Source organism: Pseudozyma hubeiensis, assembly GCF_000403515.1.
Source record: "Pseudozyma hubeiensis SY62 DNA, scaffold: PHS13, whole genome shotgun sequence".
NCBI classification, from domain to species: domain Eukaryota; kingdom Fungi; phylum Basidiomycota; class Ustilaginomycetes; order Ustilaginales; family Ustilaginaceae; genus Pseudozyma; species Pseudozyma hubeiensis.
The window spans coordinates 415595-434415 of NW_012133795.1; the positions used below are offsets into that span (position 1 = coordinate 415595).

The 18821-nt window shown below is 56.2% G+C and overlaps 10 protein-coding genes across 10 annotated transcripts; 5 read left to right on the plus strand and 5 right to left on the minus strand.

The window, feature by feature from the left end:
• Nucleotides 1-63: 63 nt before the first annotated feature.
• PHSY_001097 (hypothetical protein) lies at nucleotides 64-1539 on the minus strand (the record flags this gene model as incomplete). The annotated part of the gene is made up of 1 exon (XM_012331729.1): nucleotides 64-1539. The coding sequence occupies one exon, from the start codon at nucleotides 1537-1539 to the stop codon at nucleotides 64-66; it is 1476 nt and encodes a 491-aa protein (XP_012187119.1).
• Nucleotides 1540-1902: 363 nt separating this feature from the next.
• On the plus strand, nucleotides 1903-2994 carry PHSY_001098 (hypothetical protein; the record flags this gene model as incomplete). Its single annotated transcript, XM_012331730.1, has 1 exon — nucleotides 1903-2994. One exon carries the CDS (start codon nucleotides 1903-1905, stop codon nucleotides 2992-2994), a length of 1092 nt encoding a protein of 363 aa, XP_012187120.1.
• A 262-nt stretch (nucleotides 2995-3256) lies between these two features.
• On the minus strand, nucleotides 3257-3916 carry PHSY_001099 (hypothetical protein; the record flags this gene model as incomplete). The annotated part of the gene is made up of 2 exons (XM_012331731.1): nucleotides 3257-3712; nucleotides 3836-3916. 2 exons carry the CDS (start codon nucleotides 3914-3916, stop codon nucleotides 3257-3259), a joined length of 537 nt encoding a protein of 178 aa, XP_012187121.1.
• A 276-nt stretch (nucleotides 3917-4192) lies between these two features.
• Nucleotides 4193-6148, plus strand: PHSY_001100 (chromosome segregation protein; the record flags this gene model as incomplete). The annotated part of the gene is made up of 1 exon (XM_012331732.1): nucleotides 4193-6148. The coding sequence occupies one exon, from the start codon at nucleotides 4193-4195 to the stop codon at nucleotides 6146-6148; it is 1956 nt and encodes a 651-aa protein (XP_012187122.1).
• Nucleotides 6149-6597: 449 nt separating this feature from the next.
• PHSY_001101 (hypothetical protein) lies at nucleotides 6598-8118 on the plus strand (the record flags this gene model as incomplete). Its single annotated transcript, XM_012331733.1, has 1 exon — nucleotides 6598-8118. The coding sequence occupies one exon, from the start codon at nucleotides 6598-6600 to the stop codon at nucleotides 8116-8118; it is 1521 nt and encodes a 506-aa protein (XP_012187123.1).
• Nucleotides 8119-8336: 218 nt separating this feature from the next.
• On the minus strand, nucleotides 8337-9428 carry PHSY_001102 (hypothetical protein; the record flags this gene model as incomplete). The annotated part of the gene is made up of 1 exon (XM_012331734.1): nucleotides 8337-9428. One exon carries the CDS (start codon nucleotides 9426-9428, stop codon nucleotides 8337-8339), a length of 1092 nt encoding a protein of 363 aa, XP_012187124.1.
• Nucleotides 9429-9957: 529 nt separating this feature from the next.
• PHSY_001103 (hypothetical protein) lies at nucleotides 9958-10896 on the minus strand (the record flags this gene model as incomplete). Its single annotated transcript, XM_012331735.1, has 1 exon — nucleotides 9958-10896. One exon carries the CDS (start codon nucleotides 10894-10896, stop codon nucleotides 9958-9960), a length of 939 nt encoding a protein of 312 aa, XP_012187125.1.
• An 862-nt stretch (nucleotides 10897-11758) lies between these two features.
• Nucleotides 11759-14098, plus strand: PHSY_001104 (hypothetical protein; the record flags this gene model as incomplete). The annotated part of the gene is made up of 1 exon (XM_012331736.1): nucleotides 11759-14098. One exon carries the CDS (start codon nucleotides 11759-11761, stop codon nucleotides 14096-14098), a length of 2340 nt encoding a protein of 779 aa, XP_012187126.1.
• An 824-nt stretch (nucleotides 14099-14922) lies between these two features.
• PHSY_001105 (succinyl-CoA:3-ketoacid-coenzyme A transferase) lies at nucleotides 14923-16509 on the plus strand (the record flags this gene model as incomplete). Its single annotated transcript, XM_012331737.1, has 1 exon — nucleotides 14923-16509. The coding sequence occupies one exon, from the start codon at nucleotides 14923-14925 to the stop codon at nucleotides 16507-16509; it is 1587 nt and encodes a 528-aa protein (XP_012187127.1).
• Nucleotides 16510-16810: 301 nt separating this feature from the next.
• On the minus strand, nucleotides 16811-17626 carry PHSY_001106 (eukaryotic translation initiation factor; the record flags this gene model as incomplete). Its single annotated transcript, XM_012331738.1, has 2 exons — nucleotides 16811-17194; nucleotides 17450-17626. 2 exons carry the CDS (start codon nucleotides 17624-17626, stop codon nucleotides 16811-16813), a joined length of 561 nt encoding a protein of 186 aa, XP_012187128.1.
• Between the last annotated feature and the right edge of the window lie 1195 nt (nucleotides 17627-18821).

Here is an 18821-nt window from a genome sequence, read left to right on the forward strand (position 1 = left end):
GCGAGATCGTGTGTGCGCTTTACAAGTACAAGGCGAGTATGCAGATGGGGGAAGGAAGGGGAATCAGTGTTTCTTCTTCTTCTTCTTTTTGGTTGAAACGTCGTCATTGTCGTCCCATTTGGATTTCTTCTTGAGTGGAGGAGATTCTGCAGATGGCGCTGGGTCGGGCACATGGGATGTGGTGTCTGGTTCGATGGGCGATCTCTGCTGCGGAGGGTGGAGTTCGACGGCGGGTTCGGGCATGGGTGCTTCTGGAGGTTGAGGACGAGAAGAGGCTGGAGGGGCGGCTGTGGCGTCGATTGGAGAAGAACTCGCTTCGGGAGGGGCCGCTGCGGATGGCCGTGTCGGGGGTGTAGACAGGGGGAGGGGTGAGGGTGCGCTAGCGGCAGGAGCCGTTGGCGTGAGAGCGGCTTCGGTGTCATTTTCGAGCTCTTGGCGGTCACCGTCGTTCTCTTCGGGGATGCCGTGCCACCCACCAACGTCGGCAAAGATGTCCTCGTCGTCATCGTCGTCCTCATCTTGGTGATGCGGTGCTGCGACCGGAAGACTGTTCGGCTTTGGAGCGATTGAAGGCTCTTTTCTCAGGTCCCGGCCTTCTGTTGACTCGGATGGAGCCGTGTTGACCAGTCGTGTCTGCAGATCCGAGTGATCTTTCTCCGCTTTCGCTGGAATGTCTTGGGCCGGAGCTGTCGGTCGCGATGCCTCCGCCTTGCTAATGGTCACGTTAGGCGGTGGCTTCGTCTTGGCCGTTTTCTGCGTGCGCGTGGCCTGGTCCCTTGCTCGTGACACTCGAGCTTCGGTCTCGTCCTTTGCATCGGACGCTTCGACGACCACTTCTGCCTTCCTCTTCTTCCTCATCCGTTTGCCGTTCACCCACTTGTGTTCCGCAGTTTCCTGCTCCACACCCTCGCCTGCTACACCGATGGGCTTGAACCCGATCGGCCGGAACTTCTGTTCGGGCGCTTCGTCCTTGGCTTGTGCTCTGGATTTGCCCTCCCTCCTCCTCTTGATCGCCTCAACAATCTGCTCTCTACTTCTGCCACCACCACTCTGCTCCGCCCTCCCTTCCTGATACGCCTCTTCGAGCTCTCCCTCCGCCGTCCCTTCCCCACCATCCTTTTCCTTCTCTATCCTAGCCTTGTTCTGCGCCAACAACGCCCAATCCAGCCCCTTGACTAGCACGGAATACCTCGCATCTCCACCGACGCTACTGATCTGCTCGCGCAACGTTTGCCTTTCCTGCTCGGTCTCCGCTGCAGCGATTCGTTCTTCAAAGTCGCGGTGGAGCGATTCGATGTCGTTGAATTCGGAGGAGGTGTGGCCGGATCGTCGTGCGGATGCTCGATCGATGTAGTTGGAGGAGAGCTTGCGCGGTTTTAGGTCGGATGGTTTGGTGGATGAGGTGGAGGAGGCGGCGACGGCGGTGGTGGTGGAGGTGGGGGCTCGTTTGGGTGTCTTGCCGAAGGATCGGGAGGGAGATGCGGTAGGAGAGATGGTCGAGGACGATGAGACCAGCTGTCGGAATGCTTCCTGGTCCATCTTGTCGAACGGACTGGGCGAGATGACGAGGTGGTTGGGAAGAGACAGCGAGGAGGATCAACACCTCCACCCTGGGAAAGAGGCGGGCGTGAAAGGAAAAGTGCCCGGTCAATTGTTCGGAAGCACCGAAGGCATGACTCTTCTGGAGATCCTTTGGGGCTCAGAAAATGCTTAATTTCTCGCTTCGACACATGGTTTGATTGCTTTCTTATCACTTTTCTTCTTGCAACCTCCTGCTCAACCTACACTTGTCCGATCACACCAAGAAGAGCACCTACAGTTTCTTCCAGCTAGTGGCTCTCGACATACCCTTTAACGACTGCCACATCCAGATCCGGCTTCCTTGCTGCATCCCTCACGACAATGGCAGCCAATATCCCCGATCCCACCCGGATCCTCAGCATACAATCCCACGTCGTCTCCGGGTACGTCGGTAACCGCTCTGCCACCTTCCCACTCCAACTCCTCGGCTGGGACGTCGACGTCACCAACACGGTCCAATTCAGCAACCACACCGGATACGGCAGATGGGGCGGCTTGCGGTTCGACTCCTCCCACCTCTCGGACATCTTCTCTTCGCTCGATAAGAACGGTCTGTTGCGGTACTCTCGCATGCTCACGGGATACATGCCATCGGCATCGGTGGTGGAGGTGGTGCTGGGGCTGGTGAAGAAGCTGCGATCTAGGCAGACTGGAGGGGAGCAGGATGAGGAAGGTGGACTGGTGTATCTCTTGGATCCGGTGATGGGTGATATGGGTAGAGGCATGTACGTTTCGCCCGACGTTCTGCCCATGTATCAAGCGATGCTCGAGTACGCTACCATCATCACCCCCAACCAGTTCGAAGCACAAGCATTGACAGGAATGCAGATCACAGACTTGGATTCGTTGAAACACGTGCTCCTCAAGCTGCACAAGAAGCACAAGGTTCCCCACGTCATCATCACTTCCGTCGAACTACCCGATGCCGATCTGGAAAGGATCGGTGCTCAGAGGAACATGGCAGATGGCAGACCAGCGATGCTTCAAGTCGGATCTAGCTGCGAGATCGAAGTCAGAGGCGGGGAGAGGCAAGAACCAACGTTGGAGGTGGACGAGTTGAGGATCTGGTCGATACAGTTTCCAGAAGTTCAAGGGTATTTCTCTGGAGTAGGAGACATGTTCGCCGCATTGACGTTAGGAAGGTTCCATCCTGAAACGAAGATTGCGGCAGACGACCTGACACCCATCGCAAAGGCTAGCGAGTTGGCCATCGCCAGTTTGCAAGGCATCCTCAGCAACACGTGCAGAGTGATCGACGAGCTGGAAAGGAATTTGGGGGGAGAGGAGAAGGAGAAGGACGAAGTGGAGGTAAGAGTCGATAGGATGAGGAGGCGAGAGTTGAGGGTGGTGCAGAGTAAGAAGGAGATTGAATCGCCAACGATCGTGTACCGGGCAAAGTGGATCACTGCTTAGAAGCCATCAACATCGTAGGTGTCGTTCATATCTGCGTCGTCGAGGAAGGTGCGATTGTGCAGCGTGTGTCAGTGTTTGTCGGTCTCAGTCGGTTCGGTGCACGCGGAGAATCTTCTGTAAGACCCTGCAGAGGCGAGAGATTCCATCCCAGGACGAGTGTTGGTGAATGCATTGAGTGTAAGTGCTAGGTCGAGGCACAGGCTTACAGCATCCAGATCTTTCTACAGAGTCTCCCCAATGGCGCTGATTAATTCTACGCCCTCTAGCTGAAAGAAGAGATGAACTTCTTCTCAGCATTGGCCACTGCCTTCTTAAACTCCTCGGCCTCCTTCCAGCAATCCAACGTTCTCTCCGGTTGCGACTTGTAGCACTGCACGAGCTTCTCCTGCGCCTCCTTGACGCCGGCGTAGTTGGAGATGTCCTTCTGCTTATTGTACTTGTCGATCTTTCCCCTGAGCTGTTCAAGCTCTTGTCGGAGCACGTTGGAGTTCTTGCCTTCGGATGCGCCGCGGTACTTAGATTCCTTGGCGAGGTTCTCCTTTTCGATGGCCTTTTCGATCTCGGATCGGACGTCGGCCTCCTCTTTGCGTAGACGGTCGAGCTCGGACTTGATCTTGGCTTGGATGGAGGTGTCGAGTGTTGCTTGGCGCGAGGCGTCCGGGCCAGAGACGGTGTCGACGGAGGACTTGTCGAGTTGGTTGAGGAGGGAGCGACCGAACTGAGAGTGTAGCAAGGAAGAGGAGCGAAGGAGAGTACAGAGAAGGCAACGTCAGCCGGATTTGCCTGTCAAAGTGGCCAAACTTCGGCACTGAGATTGTGTCTGTCGTGCCATGGAACCTACCTGAAGATGAGTTGCCTGCTTGTCTTCAGCCGGTGGTGCTGTCGGCGCAGCGGTGTTCTGTTTTGAAGCTGCAGCACCCATGTCTGTATCTGTGTGTAATTGGTCGAAGCAATCCAGGGGTTGGGCAGTAGATCAAGATCTCGAGTCGGCTGAAATGCGAATGCGAGTAGGGTGATCGAGAGCGGTGCTATGTTCAAGACGAGGAGACGAGAAGCAAGATGGCTTCTACTAAAAGTGGAGCGATGTCTGAGCCGGTCGGATTCGGAAGAATTGCGATTCCTCAACAGCAGCGCACACTGCAATCAAGAATGTCAATGTCAAGATCAGTGATGCATCGCTCACAGATCGGCAGTCAGAATGCCTTCCTTTCCCAAAATCACGTGTAAGATTCGCGTCATCATCGGGATGATTCTGCTGAAAATGAATCGGGCACTCAACGCAGAATACCGCGCGACGCGATCCGAGCCTTCGAATGCAAGACCAACACCAAACATTTCCCTCCTCCTCAAAGTGTCATCGTCACCGTCATCTGCCGCGTCTCGACGATATCCTCTGTCGCACTGCCAGAGGCGACCAGAGAAGATGATCACCCAACCCTCCTCTTCACGCAGCAAACTGACTTCGCACGACGATCATCATCTTGTACCGCACTCGATCAGCCTCCGACGACTCCTCTCGCGACTTGACAAGACCGAACTCGTCTCACTCGTCACAAGATGGCTCGACGATGCGGGTCCATCCTACATCCCACCCATGCTGTCGCGGCGTCAACCAAAATTTGGCGAGGACGACCCTGCATCCAATCTTGTGCTCTACCACGCCATCTTGGACCTGAATGAAGAGCGTCGGTGTCGATCCATGGATGAATTGCGACTGCTGTGGACCGGTCCGATGGCAGATCCAAAGGTTCCGAAAGCGAGAGCCTTGGACCGAATCTCGGACGTCGACTGGCCAGAAGGTCTCAGCTACGCCATGGTAGCCGAGCTCGACTTGTTCTACATGAACGCACGACAGCTGTCCAAGACATGGACCACGGTCAAGCTCGAGTACGACGACGAAGTGGATGCTGCTGGACGCGGGTGGGAGAGGCTGAGCGAGGCACAGATTCGAGCGCGGCTGGGGAATGAGTTAGGACACTACTTCGAACATCACATCTACCTCCATCCACGCGCCAAACCGCAATCTCACGATACTGCTAACACTGGCCACTCGTGGACCGATGCCTTCTCCTACTTCCGCGTCGTTCTCGCACCGACACCAAGCGACGTTTGCGGAACCGGGTTGCACATCTTGCACCTTCCACGCACACCTTTCCTGCTTGTCTCGGGCAGTCTAGGGCGCGGCACAGAGAACAGAGAGATGGCGCTGTCCGCCTTTGCATCTGCCGCGGGCGCCACCACGGTCAACTACGCTAAACCTACCGCAGGGTCAGCCGCTGCAAAGAGACTGCTCGCCGAGCTCAATGATGCTGGCGAGGACGCAGCAGGAAACCGGAGGACGTTGGGCGAACTTCGCGGCAAGGGCCCGCTGGCGCTTCGAGAGATTCTGCTGCACGAGTCAGGTCGGGTGTCTTCGACGTCAGACGCGAGTGCAGCTCCCGCCGGTGTAGCAGGAGGAGGCAAAGCGAGACAGATGAAGCTGTCCCAAGGAGGCGGTGGACAAGGTGCGGAAGACGGACCGCTGATCGCACCTCTCAAACGACGACGCGAGGAAGATCTCAGCCTGTTGGGCATCCAACCCCCGACACCGCCTCCCTTCGGATCGGAATGCGACACAGTCTCGCTCTCTTCTGCTTCCACATCCGCACGCCCCACGCAACGCCGACAATCGCTCACGCCCACCTCGCAGACACCGCACGAATCCCACATGCACGCGCAGGAAGCCCTCACCGCTCGAATGCAATCTCAACGCGAAGCCAACGAGCTCTTCGGACCTCAAAGTGCTTCTCCTTCCAGCGATCTACTACCACGCATGGAACGCATCGAGTACGAGCTGCATCTTCCCTTCCCCGCCATGCAGCGCTACAACACGCGCAGCCTCATCGACATGGATGCGTACAACGCCGACCCGGACAAGCCAAAAATCAAGCTCCGGCTCGAGGGTACGCACGTGTTGGCAGGATTGAGAAAGCTCGTTGCTGCAGGCATGGACAGGAGCACGCGCAGACTGGATGCTGGCGAAGGCGAGGACAACGATGCGGCAGAGGAGGGTGTCAAGCTCGATGGATTACCTGGATGGCTGACCGAGATCAGAGGGACAAAGGTGGTCGTTCAGCCACCACCACCTGGTGACGACAGCAGTAGGGATATGTAAGGCGAGTTCTCGAATGCTAGCTTTTGTATTGACCGTGTTCGCGCTCGGGTTTGTATTTGTACTTATTTTTCCTGTTGTAAGATATGTTGCTCTTTGCGAAGCGTCTGTATGCAAAGCTGCGCATGAGAGCGATGTTGCCATGCGTACAGAGGGGATCGCAGCTGAGGAGGCCCACGGAGAGGGTTGAGGGTAGGGTTGCAGATCAAGCTAAGGCTTCTTCCAGGACAAATCGTCGACTGACTCGGCGGTGATACGCAAGTGGGATTTTGTGACTCCATTTGGGCGATAAAAAAGCCGGAAAATCAAGGCGCCACCCGCTATTATCTCGCATTTCTTCCAGGACTCGGGCCACCTTTCAGAACGCTTGCCTCGTCCAAGTTTTCCGCGCTACCACCATCCTCCTCAGTCCCCCAAAGCGACGAGCAAGTAGCGGATCACACACTCACAGCATGATCTCGTCACTCCTGTCCCGGTCCTCTTTCGTTCGAGGTGCAGCCCGCGGCTTCACCTCGTCGGCCGTCTCCCTCGACGCCAGCGCAAAGCTCAACAAACCAGCTCGCTTCGCACAGCCCATCTCGGCCTCGGACATTCCCAAAGGCTTCGTCGTATCCTCCACGTATGCCGGCATCAAAGCTGCCATCTCGCCCAAACCCGTCGATCCCAACACCTCTGCATCATCCGCCGCGACGAGCAACACAAATCCCAAACCAGACCTGGCGCTGATCGTATCGACCGTGCCGGCGGCTGCAGCGGGGACGTTCACGCGGAACGTCTTCAAAGCTGCACCCGTGGTCGTCTCGAACCAAGTGCTTCTGGATGGTGCGAACAAGGAGGAGGGTGCGCGGGTGCAAAGCGTTCTCGTCAACTCAGGGTGCGCAAATGCGGTAACGGGCACGCAGGGTATGCAAGACACCAAATCGTGCGTAGAGCTGGTCAAGAAGCACCTTGCACCGCATCCCGGTTTGGCGCAGAATTCGGAGGGACGTGAAACTCTCCTGCTGTCAACAGGCGTCATCGGCGTCCCGCTCCCCATGCCGGCCATCAAACGATGCATCCCACACCTCTCCAACGGAATGATCCTTCGAAGCGATCCCGAATCGTGGCGCGAAACAGCCCGTGCATTCATGACCACCGACACCTTCCCTAAACTGCGAGCCAAGACGTTCAAGCTCGGTGGGCAGGACGTTCGCATGATCGGGATCGACAAGGGAGCCGGCATGATCCATCCTGCCATGACGGGTCCCGCTGTACCGGCGGCTGTGTCGAGTGGACAGTTGCACGCGACCATGTTGGGTCTGATCGCTACGGATGCTGCCGTCCAGCCGAAAGCGTTGCAGGTGGCGTTGAATCGCGCGGTATCCCGATCGTTCAACTGCATCTCCGTCGACGGTGACATGTCCACCAACGACACCATCATCCTCCTCGCCAACGGTCAATCTTCTCCCACCTCCCACTCCGAGATCGACGAATCCAGCCCTGACTTCGAAGCGTTCGTCACCGAACTCACCGCCTTCTGCCAGGAACTCTCCAAACTCATCGTACGGGATGGAGAAGGAGCCGAAAAGTTCGTCGAGATCACCTGCACCAACGCACCCTCCTACGCTGTCGCCCACGGCCTGCTCTCGCGCCTCGTCACGTCGATGCTCTTCAAATGCGCGATACACGGCCAGGACGCCAACTGGGGTCGAATCCTCGCCTCCGTCGGCGGAGCAGATCCCACTCTGACAAAGGACGTCGATGCTGGCAAGGTCTCGGTCAGCTTTGTCGATCCCAGCGGAGAGTTGGGTGGCGTCACCGTGCTGCAGGACGGCAATCCGGTCAAGGTGGACGAAGCAGAGATCGTCAAGTTGCTCAAGAAGGAGGATATCAAGGTGGTGATCGATCTGAAGAACGGACAGGAGGACTGCACGTACTGGACGTGCGATTTGAGTAGGGAGTATATCGAGATCAATGCCGATTACCGCTCGTGAATGGGAAGCGGCATTGGGTGTCTTGTTGGAAGAAGCAATTACACTATGCCTCTTTTTCACAATCGTTGCACTGCAGAGTGCATGTGGTGTGGTCGTTGGATCCTCTCGAGTACGTCGTCCTCACATTCGATCGTCAGACAGAGTATGAGATACTGTAACTGGCTTGCAATGAAGTAGCCCGCGCATCCTGGAATCGTTCCGCACTTCCTCTTCCTTCGCTACAACTCATCCCCCACTGCACCCTTGACCACCTCCAACCCGCCACCCATCCTCCCCTCCAGAACGCTGTGCAACGTCCTCCTCAACAAATTCCACTCCTCGCCCATCCACCTCACAAACAGCCAGTACAACAACGCCGCCACCCCGACCAACACGGTGTACGGAGCCACCTGGAACGCCTCCCTCACACCCCAAGTCCTCGAGCTCTCGCCCATCCTCCACTTCTCCCACGTCTCGTCCCTCCTTGCGCTGCTCAATCTGCCCATCCTTACGTTCCACTCCAACATCCTTCCGCTTTCCACGTGGTAGATGCACAGGGTGGGAGCGGCGATGATGTTGAGTTTCGCTGCCAGGTGGACTCTGGAAAAGGGACGTAGGTACGCCTCGCCGCTCTTATCCGTATGGCTCAGACTCTCATCGATATCCTGCTCATTCGCGAGCAGGAAATCCTCGTTATTGTACAGCCTCGGAAGTTCGTCCATATCTCCATTCTGGTTGACCGAAACGGTCCGATCCTGTCGCTCGGCAGGCATGCTAGATCCGTCGTTCCACACCATCGAGATCCACGGTTTGTCCTTGACACCTGCCTTGTACCACTGCTCGTCGACATCCACCGAAACGTAGATCGCCTTGAACTCGTGAGGATGTCGACGGCAGAAGTCGGAGATGGCGGAGTGGTACTCTTTGAGCGGTTGACCGGCCCATTGGGAGGCGAAGTAGAAGCCGACGACTTTGGTGTCGCGGAAGGTGGAGCGAAGGTTGACGGGAACGCCGTGGGGGTCGACAAGTCGGAGACGACGGAGCAGCGGGTCCGGGTGCTGGTATTGCGTGGGCGGGGGTAGTCGCTTGTGATCGGCGCCTGGTTTCATGGCGGATTTGAGGACAGAGGTGGGCGGCGACGGGTTGGTGGAGCTTCGTGGTGTACTCGGTTCACCAGACGAGGATGCGGATGAGGAGGACGAGACAGCAGCGTCTGCGTTGGCACCGTTGATGTTGTTGGCAGGGGTGTCGGAGGTAGTGAGTGTGACGGTATCGGACGGACCGAAGGAGACAGTTCGTTTGGGTGTCGAGCCCGGTCGAAGCTCCGTCATGGCCAGTTATGAGGTTTTCAGGAACGATGAGGTGGCACCGATAAGGGTGCTCGAGAAAGACGCTAACGCAATAATCAGAAATTACGGAAGTTGCGCAGAATATATGATGGGGATCAAATGGCCGGGAGGAAAGAGGCTCGGATCGCTTTGGGTTGCGCAAGAATGGCACAAGATCCAGGAGATGTGTGGGTGCAGTCGTACGAAGTAAGATGGCTGACAGAGAGAGGAAGAGAGATAACTTGCCGCTGACCCGCGTGTGCTTTTGTCGGCCAAAAATTGCCGCACGAATGACACTCCTGGCGCTTCTCAAGAAGCAAGCGAAAAGAGAAAAAGAGACGCGTCGTGCGTGGCAACATTGCAACTGGACCCTGGCGCTTCCTCGCCGGTCTTTTGGTCTCTCCACACTCTTAGAGAACGGCCACGTTCCAGCTATCGTGCTCACGGCAGATCGAACTGACACAGCGACGGATAAGGTTTGTGTGGAATGCGACTGGTCTTTCTCATGCTACAACTTGCCGAACAGGGGCGCTTACCGCGTCGGTAGCGACACCTCTTCGTCATCCGAGCCCGTCGAGTCTTCAGCGGCAGTGTTGGCTAGCTCCACCTTGCGACTCTGCAGCGGACGCTGGGCTGTACCCTTATCAGAAGCACTTGCTGCTCCTCCTGCTAAATCAGAGGCATCCCTCTTGCCATATGTCTTTGCCGTCTCTTGAAGCGCTTCCGGCTGTACCCCAGTGGGCAGGATCTTTTGGCGCCAATACATATCCAAATGAGCCTTGAGCTCTGGAAAGAAGCGAAACACCTGACACGTATGATGACTTTCCAGCGGACCTCTCAACAGCCTCTCGTAAGTGCCTTCGCTCTTGGGCAAAGTCTTCTTGCCTTCTCTAACCATATCCTGAACTTTGTCCAACCGCAGAGCAAAGCCGACCGACGGATGGAAGGACAAGTAGTGCTTCTTGTGTTTGAGTCGGTCCGACACCAGATCCATCGATACCACGTGCAGATGCAAATGCTCCATACTGGGCACCGAGTGAAAAGCCCTTTCGACGTCCCACGCCACATCATAGTTTTGCTTCATATCGTCGCGTATGTGTTGCACCACACGCTCGCTTGCTGTCCGTAAAGCTTCGAGCACTTGACCGGCGTAGGGACTGGCCAGAACGCTCGAGATGCTCTTCATGTGACTTGCGGGCACATTGTTGCTGCTGGTAGCTCCAAAGTTGAGCTTCCCATTTGAAGCAGAGAGCGTGGGTGCGCCCTGTTGTGGGATTGAGGCGGACGCGGATAGAGATGGTCTGAAGGGGATGCGTGGGAGCACTAGAAAGTGGTACTGAGCTTTTGCAAACTTGTCATAGATGGTGATTGTGAGATCGTCGTAGAACAGCACCCTGTCGTCTGTGGGAAGAGTGGTCGGATCTTTGGCGGAGGCGATGCGCACCAGAGCCTGGTTCCAAGTGGGCGTCATGACGCCGTTAACGAGCAGCGAGAGCCGAACCACTTTCTTGTCGTCGTAGACCGTCCCGTGAACGTATCACCGTCTGGCGCTTTCTGTGCGTTGATGTGACCTGTTCTTGATCATGGGTACAAGGATCATTCCGTTTGTGCTTGTTCCCTGGTCCCTACTTTATATTCATGCAATCCGTGGGCAAAGAGTCGATCGGCTCAGCATCATGCTCCATCTGCACCTTGCCCGACGTCGGTAATGCTGGTCATTTTTCTCGACACGGCTCGAGGAGATGAAATGAAATGAAGCGCAGCGAGGAAATTCCTGGCAGAAGCGACGGTGCGCTTGGGACCCTTGGTAAAGCGACTTTTGCGGCTGGGGATCAGTCTCGCTGAAAAAGTGTTGGTCTCGGAGAGTCCGTGTGTGCCACTTTTTGGCATGACCAAACACGCTTTCACAGCGACGCCTCTGAAATTGCGCAAAGGCAGCGTCGAACAAGCTTAAAGGGGCGCAGCAGCATGCACACAGTGCATAGACGACACACTCTACGTTCTCTCCGGTATCATACGTGCACCTTCGACACTCCTCTCTCACCGTCGTCACAACGATCATCGCCATAGATTCCGACACGCAGTCACTGATTCAAATCCTTCTCACACTGTCTCTGCTCTGACTTCAGCTTCATAACGGCTTCCGTCCCTCATCCTTCCCTTGGAAGCCTCATTTGATTGGAGAACATCGACAATGCCATCGACATAGAACTTTTTGATGCTCACCTCGCGCGCATCACCAACCACAGTCCCAGTACTCACCATATACCCGCCGTGGAAGTCATCGAGACGCGTAGGAAGGGCGGCTGCTAAGCCCTACTTTGGTCGGCATCATGTTCGCTCCCATGTCCAAAGGAGGCTCCGACGATGCGTGGCAGGCTCAGGATGACGCAGGATCGCTCAAACCTGGACGTTTCCGAGCATATCTTGCCGATCAACTATCAGCACCAGGATCCACAGCCACTTCACCGGCGTCGCGGTCGATTCCGTTCCGCAGGGAGGCAGGTACTGCGACCTCGACCGGTCGACGTGATACCAAGTCCACCGTAGACAAAGGCAAATCAAGAGACGTGGACAGAGTCTTTCTGCCTAGCCTCAACCAGCCTGAAGCCAGCACATCCACCAGCTTGGGCAAACGGCTAGCGACAGGCTTTGGCTTCCGTCAAGCCGCCAACAAACCTAGCAAAGCCGTCGGAGGACCCGGCATCTTGCGTCCAACCGATCCTCGCACATCGGCTTATCCGACCCGCTCCCTCTCTCGTGACGGCCACCTTCCATCGCGAGGCATCTTTGCCAAAAACGCTCAGTCATCAGCAGCGGCACTCGGACCATCACCTTTCCAATCGCCTCCACCTCGCAGACGCAGGGTCACGAGCATACGCGATCGAAACTGGGAAAGGGAACGCGAGAGGGAGAGGCTGCGACCCGATCGCAATTGGCTCAACAACCTCATACGGCCACCACGAGAAATGGTAGAAGAATGGCTCGATAGCTGGTGGAAACGCTGGTTCGCACTTGCCGGTCTGCCGAGTCTGGTGGTGTGGATCTGGTGTGCGGTGCCGTTTCCGAAGACGGACCCGTATGATCCGGACCTGCCTTGGTGCAATCCGGGCGAAGATGGGAGGTCGGGCGATCCGAACAATCCGCCGTGGTGCTATCCGGCCAACATGACCTCTTCGACCCTTGGCACAGCACCAGCGACGTACACATCACTGTCAGCTTCGACAGCCAGTCTGCCGACAGTCTCAGGCTTCGCTTGGAGCATAGCTAACATGCTGTTGTCCAAATTGGCAGTCACATCAGGTTCACCCTCGACAGCGCACCCTCCCATCGGCGACGGCGATCGTCTCACGGTCGACGCCAACTTTTGGTTCTTCCTCATCTTCTACTACGGAATCTACGTCGGCGTCGCACTCATCTACATAACACAGCTGTTCGGCCTGTACAGACTCAACTGGTGGCCAGCGGCGCTTGGTGCAAAGACTTCCTATTCGTTCTTCTGGATCGGCAGTCTTGTCGCCGGCTGGATCTTGCACGAGATGGATCCGCTTGGCACTGAGACTCGGCATCGTCCTGCCGCTGGAGGCGATCCGCCATCTACGTCGTTGCTGTCGCTGCCAAGTGCCGCGAACTTGCAGCAATGGTCCATAGCGGCGACGACGACAACCCTAGTAGACACCAAACCTTCGATCGACGATGCAGACATTCAGTGGCAGCGCAAGACGTTGTGGGTCGGCTTGGCGTTTGCAACTATGGCCATGCCGGCGCTGGTGTGCTTTGTAGGGCTGCGAAGGAGCGGGAGGCAGACGTACAGACACAGCCTGACGGACCATCAAAAGACGTTTTTGGAGCGACAGCTGAATCGACGCATCCCCTCGTCCTACATCCGGTTCCTGTGGTTCATGTCGACCATCGGGATATCGCTGTTTGCGCTCATCGCAGGTCAAGGTTACGCATCGGTGTACCTGTCGACGCTACCGCATACGGGTCTCGATGGTGTCGCCTACGTCTCGTTCTGGACGCTTACGGTGAACGGCTTGGCGCTGGTGTCTCACTGGATCTTGGAATCCAAAGTTCGAAGTCGAGCGTTGGTGTTCGCGTTCAAGTACTACTACTTTTTGGTGTACTTCATCTTCTACCGGAACCTTTTCGCTCGACTCCGATCGTTTGATCAGTTCGCACTGGTTCAGTTGCTCTCTTCGTTCTGGATCTGCATCTGGTATCCGCTCTCGATGTCACGTCTCTGTCACCGAGTTGTGCAGTACTTCAACCCATCGCCTCGTTCTTGGGAGGAGTACGTAGAGTCCATCGGACTTGCATTTTACCTGCGCAATCTGGCACAGAACACCACCATGCTCGCCTTCCTCGGTTGGGTCAGCATTCTGCATTTCGGATCCAACCAGTCGCTCTACCCGTTCTTCGCCTACGACAACAAACACGATCCGTACAACTATCAGCTGACGATGCTGGGAAGTCTGGCGATCTGGGCGAGCGAGTTGGCGAGCAGCTTTGTGGCTAGACAGATCTGCTACTGGGCGTTCAAGGTGGACGTTACGAATCTGGGGCTGGACGAGATGAGGGAGTTCCCGGAGCTGTTGACGACGATCGGGTGGGGGAGCGTGCATACGTTGATGGACATGCTGATGTTTTTGATCAAGCTGAACTTTCGATGACTGACACACACGCAGGAAAGGCGGGGTAGTGGAAGAATGGTTTCGAGATTGATATACCCGGGGATGAATATAGATTGCAACGAGATGACGGTTTGATGTGTGTGTGTGTGAGTTGATTGGACCCTGAATCAGCGGTGAGGAATGGATACACTTTGTTCCGGGACGCGAAGGGAGGGATCGATTTTTGGATTGCCGTCGGCCGTCGACCGGCCAGGGAAGGAAGGGCGGTAGATTGCAAGGTGAAAAACACGGCTTCTCACCGCGGGCTAGCAAGGAATGCCCTGAGGTGCAAACAGATCCCACGAAGACACATGGCAGCTCTGCTTCCACTCGAGTGAGCGCCACAATGAGATGATCAGCTTACGAACGGTTACGCATCATATCGGGGCATGGGTTGAACAGGATGAGAAACGAGTGTGCGCTGGGAAGAAGGGGGAGAGCAGCTTGCGGGGCAAATCTTGTTTCCGCTCGGTCGGACGGAATACGCGGGCCAGACTCGAGAGCTCGAGAGCTCGGTGGAGCAATGCCAATGCGAGGCTAGGCGGAAGAGAGTCACGTCAGCCGCTGTTCTTTTTTTGCGAATAACCGAGTGTGGAATATCTGTCTGTCTGTGACTCTCTCTGTCGACCGCCCCGGCTCGGTCAATGCCCCCCACATTGTCAAGGCAGCCAAGCTAAGCTTCAACTCCGAGGTTCACCACTTGACCTCCGTCCTCGCCCGAGTTCACATCGCTCGGCTGGACTAGATATACCTGTCCTACTCGAGCATTCTTCTCGCTCACTTTTCCCACTACCACCTTTTTCATCTTTGACCCGTTGACAAACATGTTGGCAGCTCTCCGCACGCAGGCATCTGCGACCGTGCCAGCCTCGGCGTTCCTCCGCTCCACGCTCCCCACTCGAACCTTCTCCTCCTCCTCCGCTCGCCTGCTCACCTCCTCCAAGGTCTACCCGTCCGCCGACGAAGCCGTCGCCGACATCAAGTCCGGTTCTACTCTGCTCTCCGCCGGATTCGGTCTCTGCGGCACCCCCGAAACGCTCATCGCCGCCATCTCGCGTCACCCGCACATCAAGGACCTCACCGTCGTCTCCAACAATGCCGGAACGGGCGACTTCGGTCTCGGCAAACTGCTCAGGTCCAGACAGATCAAGAAGATGATCTCGTCGTTCATCGGAGGGAACAAGTACTTTGAATCGCAGTACCTCACCGGACAGGTTTCGCTGCAGCTGACACCGCAGGGTACGCTGGTGGAAAAGTGCAGAGCCGGTGCTTTCGGTATCCCCGCATTCTACACTCCCACGGGGTACGGTACCGCTGTTCAGACCGGTGATCTCGTCGTGAGGTACGAAAAGCGCGAGGAGGGAAGCAAGGAGCCGTTGAAGGCAGCAGAGATGGCCAAGCCGAAAGAGGAGAGGAGCTTCAACGGTAGGAACTACATCCTCGAGGAGGCCATCTACGGCGATGTCGCCATCATCCACGCTTGGAAGGTCGACGAAGCGGGTAACGCGAAATTCCGATACGCGGCCAACAACTTTAGCGCTCCCTTTGGTAAGAACGCCAAGATCACGATTGTGGAGGCCGAGGAGATCGTTCCGGTGGGAACATTGGGGGCGGACGAGATCCATCTGCCGGCGATATTCGTCGACAGGATCGTCAGGAGTCAGCACGAGAAGCAGATCGAGGTCAAGACTGTTTCGGATGCACCCAAGAGCGGCTCGTCGAGCGGTGCAGATGCAGCCAAGCAAGAAGCCAAAGACCGACGTGTTCGCATTGCAAAGCGAGCTGCAAAGGAAGTTCAGGATGGTGACTACATCAATTTGGGCGTCGGAATGCCGTCTCTCGTCCCCAACTACTTGCCCCCGGGAGTCAACGTTGTGCTGCACTCCGAGAACGGAATCCTCGGCATGGGTCCCTACCCCAAGACCTCCGAACTCGACGCCGACATCGTCAACGCCGGCAAGGAGACCGTCACCCTCCTCCCCGGTGCCTCGACGTTCGACTCCTCCGAATCCTTCGGCATGATCCGTGGCGGTCACATCAACGTAACCATGCTCGGAGCCCTCCAAGTCGGTGCCAACGGCGATCTCGCCAACTACATGATCCCCGGCAAAAAGGTCTCTGGTGTAGGTGGTGCGATGGATCTCGTTTCCAACCCCAGCAACACCAAAGTCGTCGTCGTCAGCGATCACGTGGATAAGAACGGAAGGAGCAAGATCGTCGCAGACTGCAAACTGCCCTTGACAGGTTCGAGGTGCGTCAGCAGGATCGTCACCGATCTCTGCGTCTTCGACGTCGATCGTGTCGGCGACCAGGGCTTGACCCTCATCGACCTGCAGGACGGAGTAACGGTTCAGGAGGTTAGGGAGAAAACGGATGCTCCGTTCAAATTGGCACCCGGTATCAAGGAGTGAAGAATCTGCTGGCAAAGCTTTGTACATACACATCCACCTCCGATGGCATTTTCGAACCAATCCATCCTGACCGTGCGCGTACATGTCCCCGCTCGGAGAACAGAGCTGCGAGAACCAATGTAAGCCTGCCACAAAACATCGTCCCGCTCAGTGATCGAGCGACGGCCTCCCTGTGACCATTCCTCCGTGAAGCGTGAGCGACACCCTCAATGCCACAATCTTCCAACAGACAACACAGCGCACGCGCACACACACTTTCGCGAACGAGACTCAGGGGAGGGACAGACCATTCGCATTGGCTTCAACGAACCGCAGCTGGGCGTCGCTCCGGAGGCGTAGGTCGAGACACCTCTGGTGGACGCACCATCTCTGATGCCATTGATCGGAGCGAAAAGGGAACGAAACGATGCGAGACCGACGATGGGATGAGACCTGCGCCGTACAAGGAGACTGGTTCACTGACCCAGTCAACAGAGACTGTGACACAGCCAACTCGGCGAGACTCGTCGTCGTCTTCATCTTCATCGTTGGATGCGATGGATACCGTGGAGAAGGCGAGCGAACGAGTCTGTCGATGGTGGCGGATGCGTCGCAAGGATGGTGCCGCCGCAACCGCGGAGAGGCGTGACGGTCCGGCTTCGGTGGAGGACGAAGACATGGTGATGGATTCGGTCATAGGAAACCCCTCGAAACAAGGGTGAGGTTGTCGCAAAAGTAGAGTGGGAGGGGAAAAGAGTAGAACGAAAGAACGCTAGCGCCAAAAGTGGACTGCGGGCTGGAGGAGTTTGCGAGTCGAGATACGATCGAGACGTGAACCTTGAAAATGCGTCAAGAGAACACGGTATCGAAGAGAACGTGCTGATGCTATCAATGAGAGCGAACGATGCGAGGCATTACGAGCCGATCTTGAACGCAGAGACGAGATTTAGAAACCGTGCACCTTGACGTCAGTCTTGGGGGTGATGCCCTCCTGCACGATGAAAGTGGCGACCTTCTGACGCTGGTCGCCCTGGAGCTGGATAACCTGTCCGAGCTCCTCGTCGTCAACAATGGTACCGTTGCATGCGAATTCCTTCTTGAAAGCCTTCAGGAGCTTCTTCTGGTCATACTCTATCATGGCGGTAGATGCGGCAGGCAGGCAAAAGGCAAAAGATGTTCATGGCGTTAGCAAGCGTTTAGACAGATGATAAATCTCGCCACCCATGATGGCGTGACGTTCACGCATTGAGCCAGCACGTACCTTTAGGCAGTCCCTGAAGAGTGGTGAGGGTCTTTCGTCCGTTTCGCTGCTGGATGCGGATGTGGACGTAGTTCTGGGTCTGTTGCTTCTTGGCAGCCTGGGAGGAGGTAGCGTCTGGCTTGGACTCGTCGCCGAGATCGGCGAAGGGATCGTAACTGGAGAGGTTTTGAATATTCATAAGCTGTTCTTGCGATCGACGGTGAATCAGGAGCAGGACCTGACTTGTGTTGGAGAGATGCGGAAAGGAGAGAGTTTGTGTGGTGTAAAGGTATAAGAAGAGCCAGAGAAACGGAGCCTGAAGAAAAGTGGTGGTGATGGTCGTTTAGAGCGGTGGAGACGAGATGTCACTCGCTCCCGCAAACAACAAACTGACCTCAAAAGTGACTGCGGTGGCTAAGCCCGAATTTTCATGGCACGGCGCGGCGCGAGGGGGATCCATGTGTGCGCTTTGTGTCGTTTGGGCAGCGCTGCGTGCTGCTGCTGCTGCGCTCAGCCACTCACAGGACTGTGCGCAGCAAGCGGCTTATTTCCTGCAAAATGCACGACTGCGCAAGGCGGTCGGCAGAAAGGGGCTTGGTTCTCTCTGCTTCTGCAGCCTGAACACGGGAACAAGTCTCTCTGTCGTCCAATATCTGCGCTCAGTTTCCTGCGCCAGAAAACGCTTCGCATTTCTAATCAGAACCGCGGTCGATACAAATTTTTCGTAATTCGGGATTTGAAAAGCTTCGAATTGCAGTTCAACTGTTGGAATACAACCCTTGTTGAAGGGTGTCGTAGCTGGACTTCTCACACAGACGATGGCGACATTATGACAGGTTGACAGCACAACTTCACGGTGAAAGGGGTCCCGCTTCCTATGGTTGGGTATAGTACAGAGGCGTAGGCGTAGAGTGAAGTGAGAGATTGATCCATCGACAAAGGAGCAAAACACGTTCTGAGCCGAGTCCATGGTATCCGTATATTGTATCAAGCGCCTAGATCAGAAATACAGTGCTGCTACAGAGACAGACGAGGCATGAAGAATGAAGAGAAGAGAGAGAGAGAGAGAGAGAGAGAGATAGAGAGAGAGAGA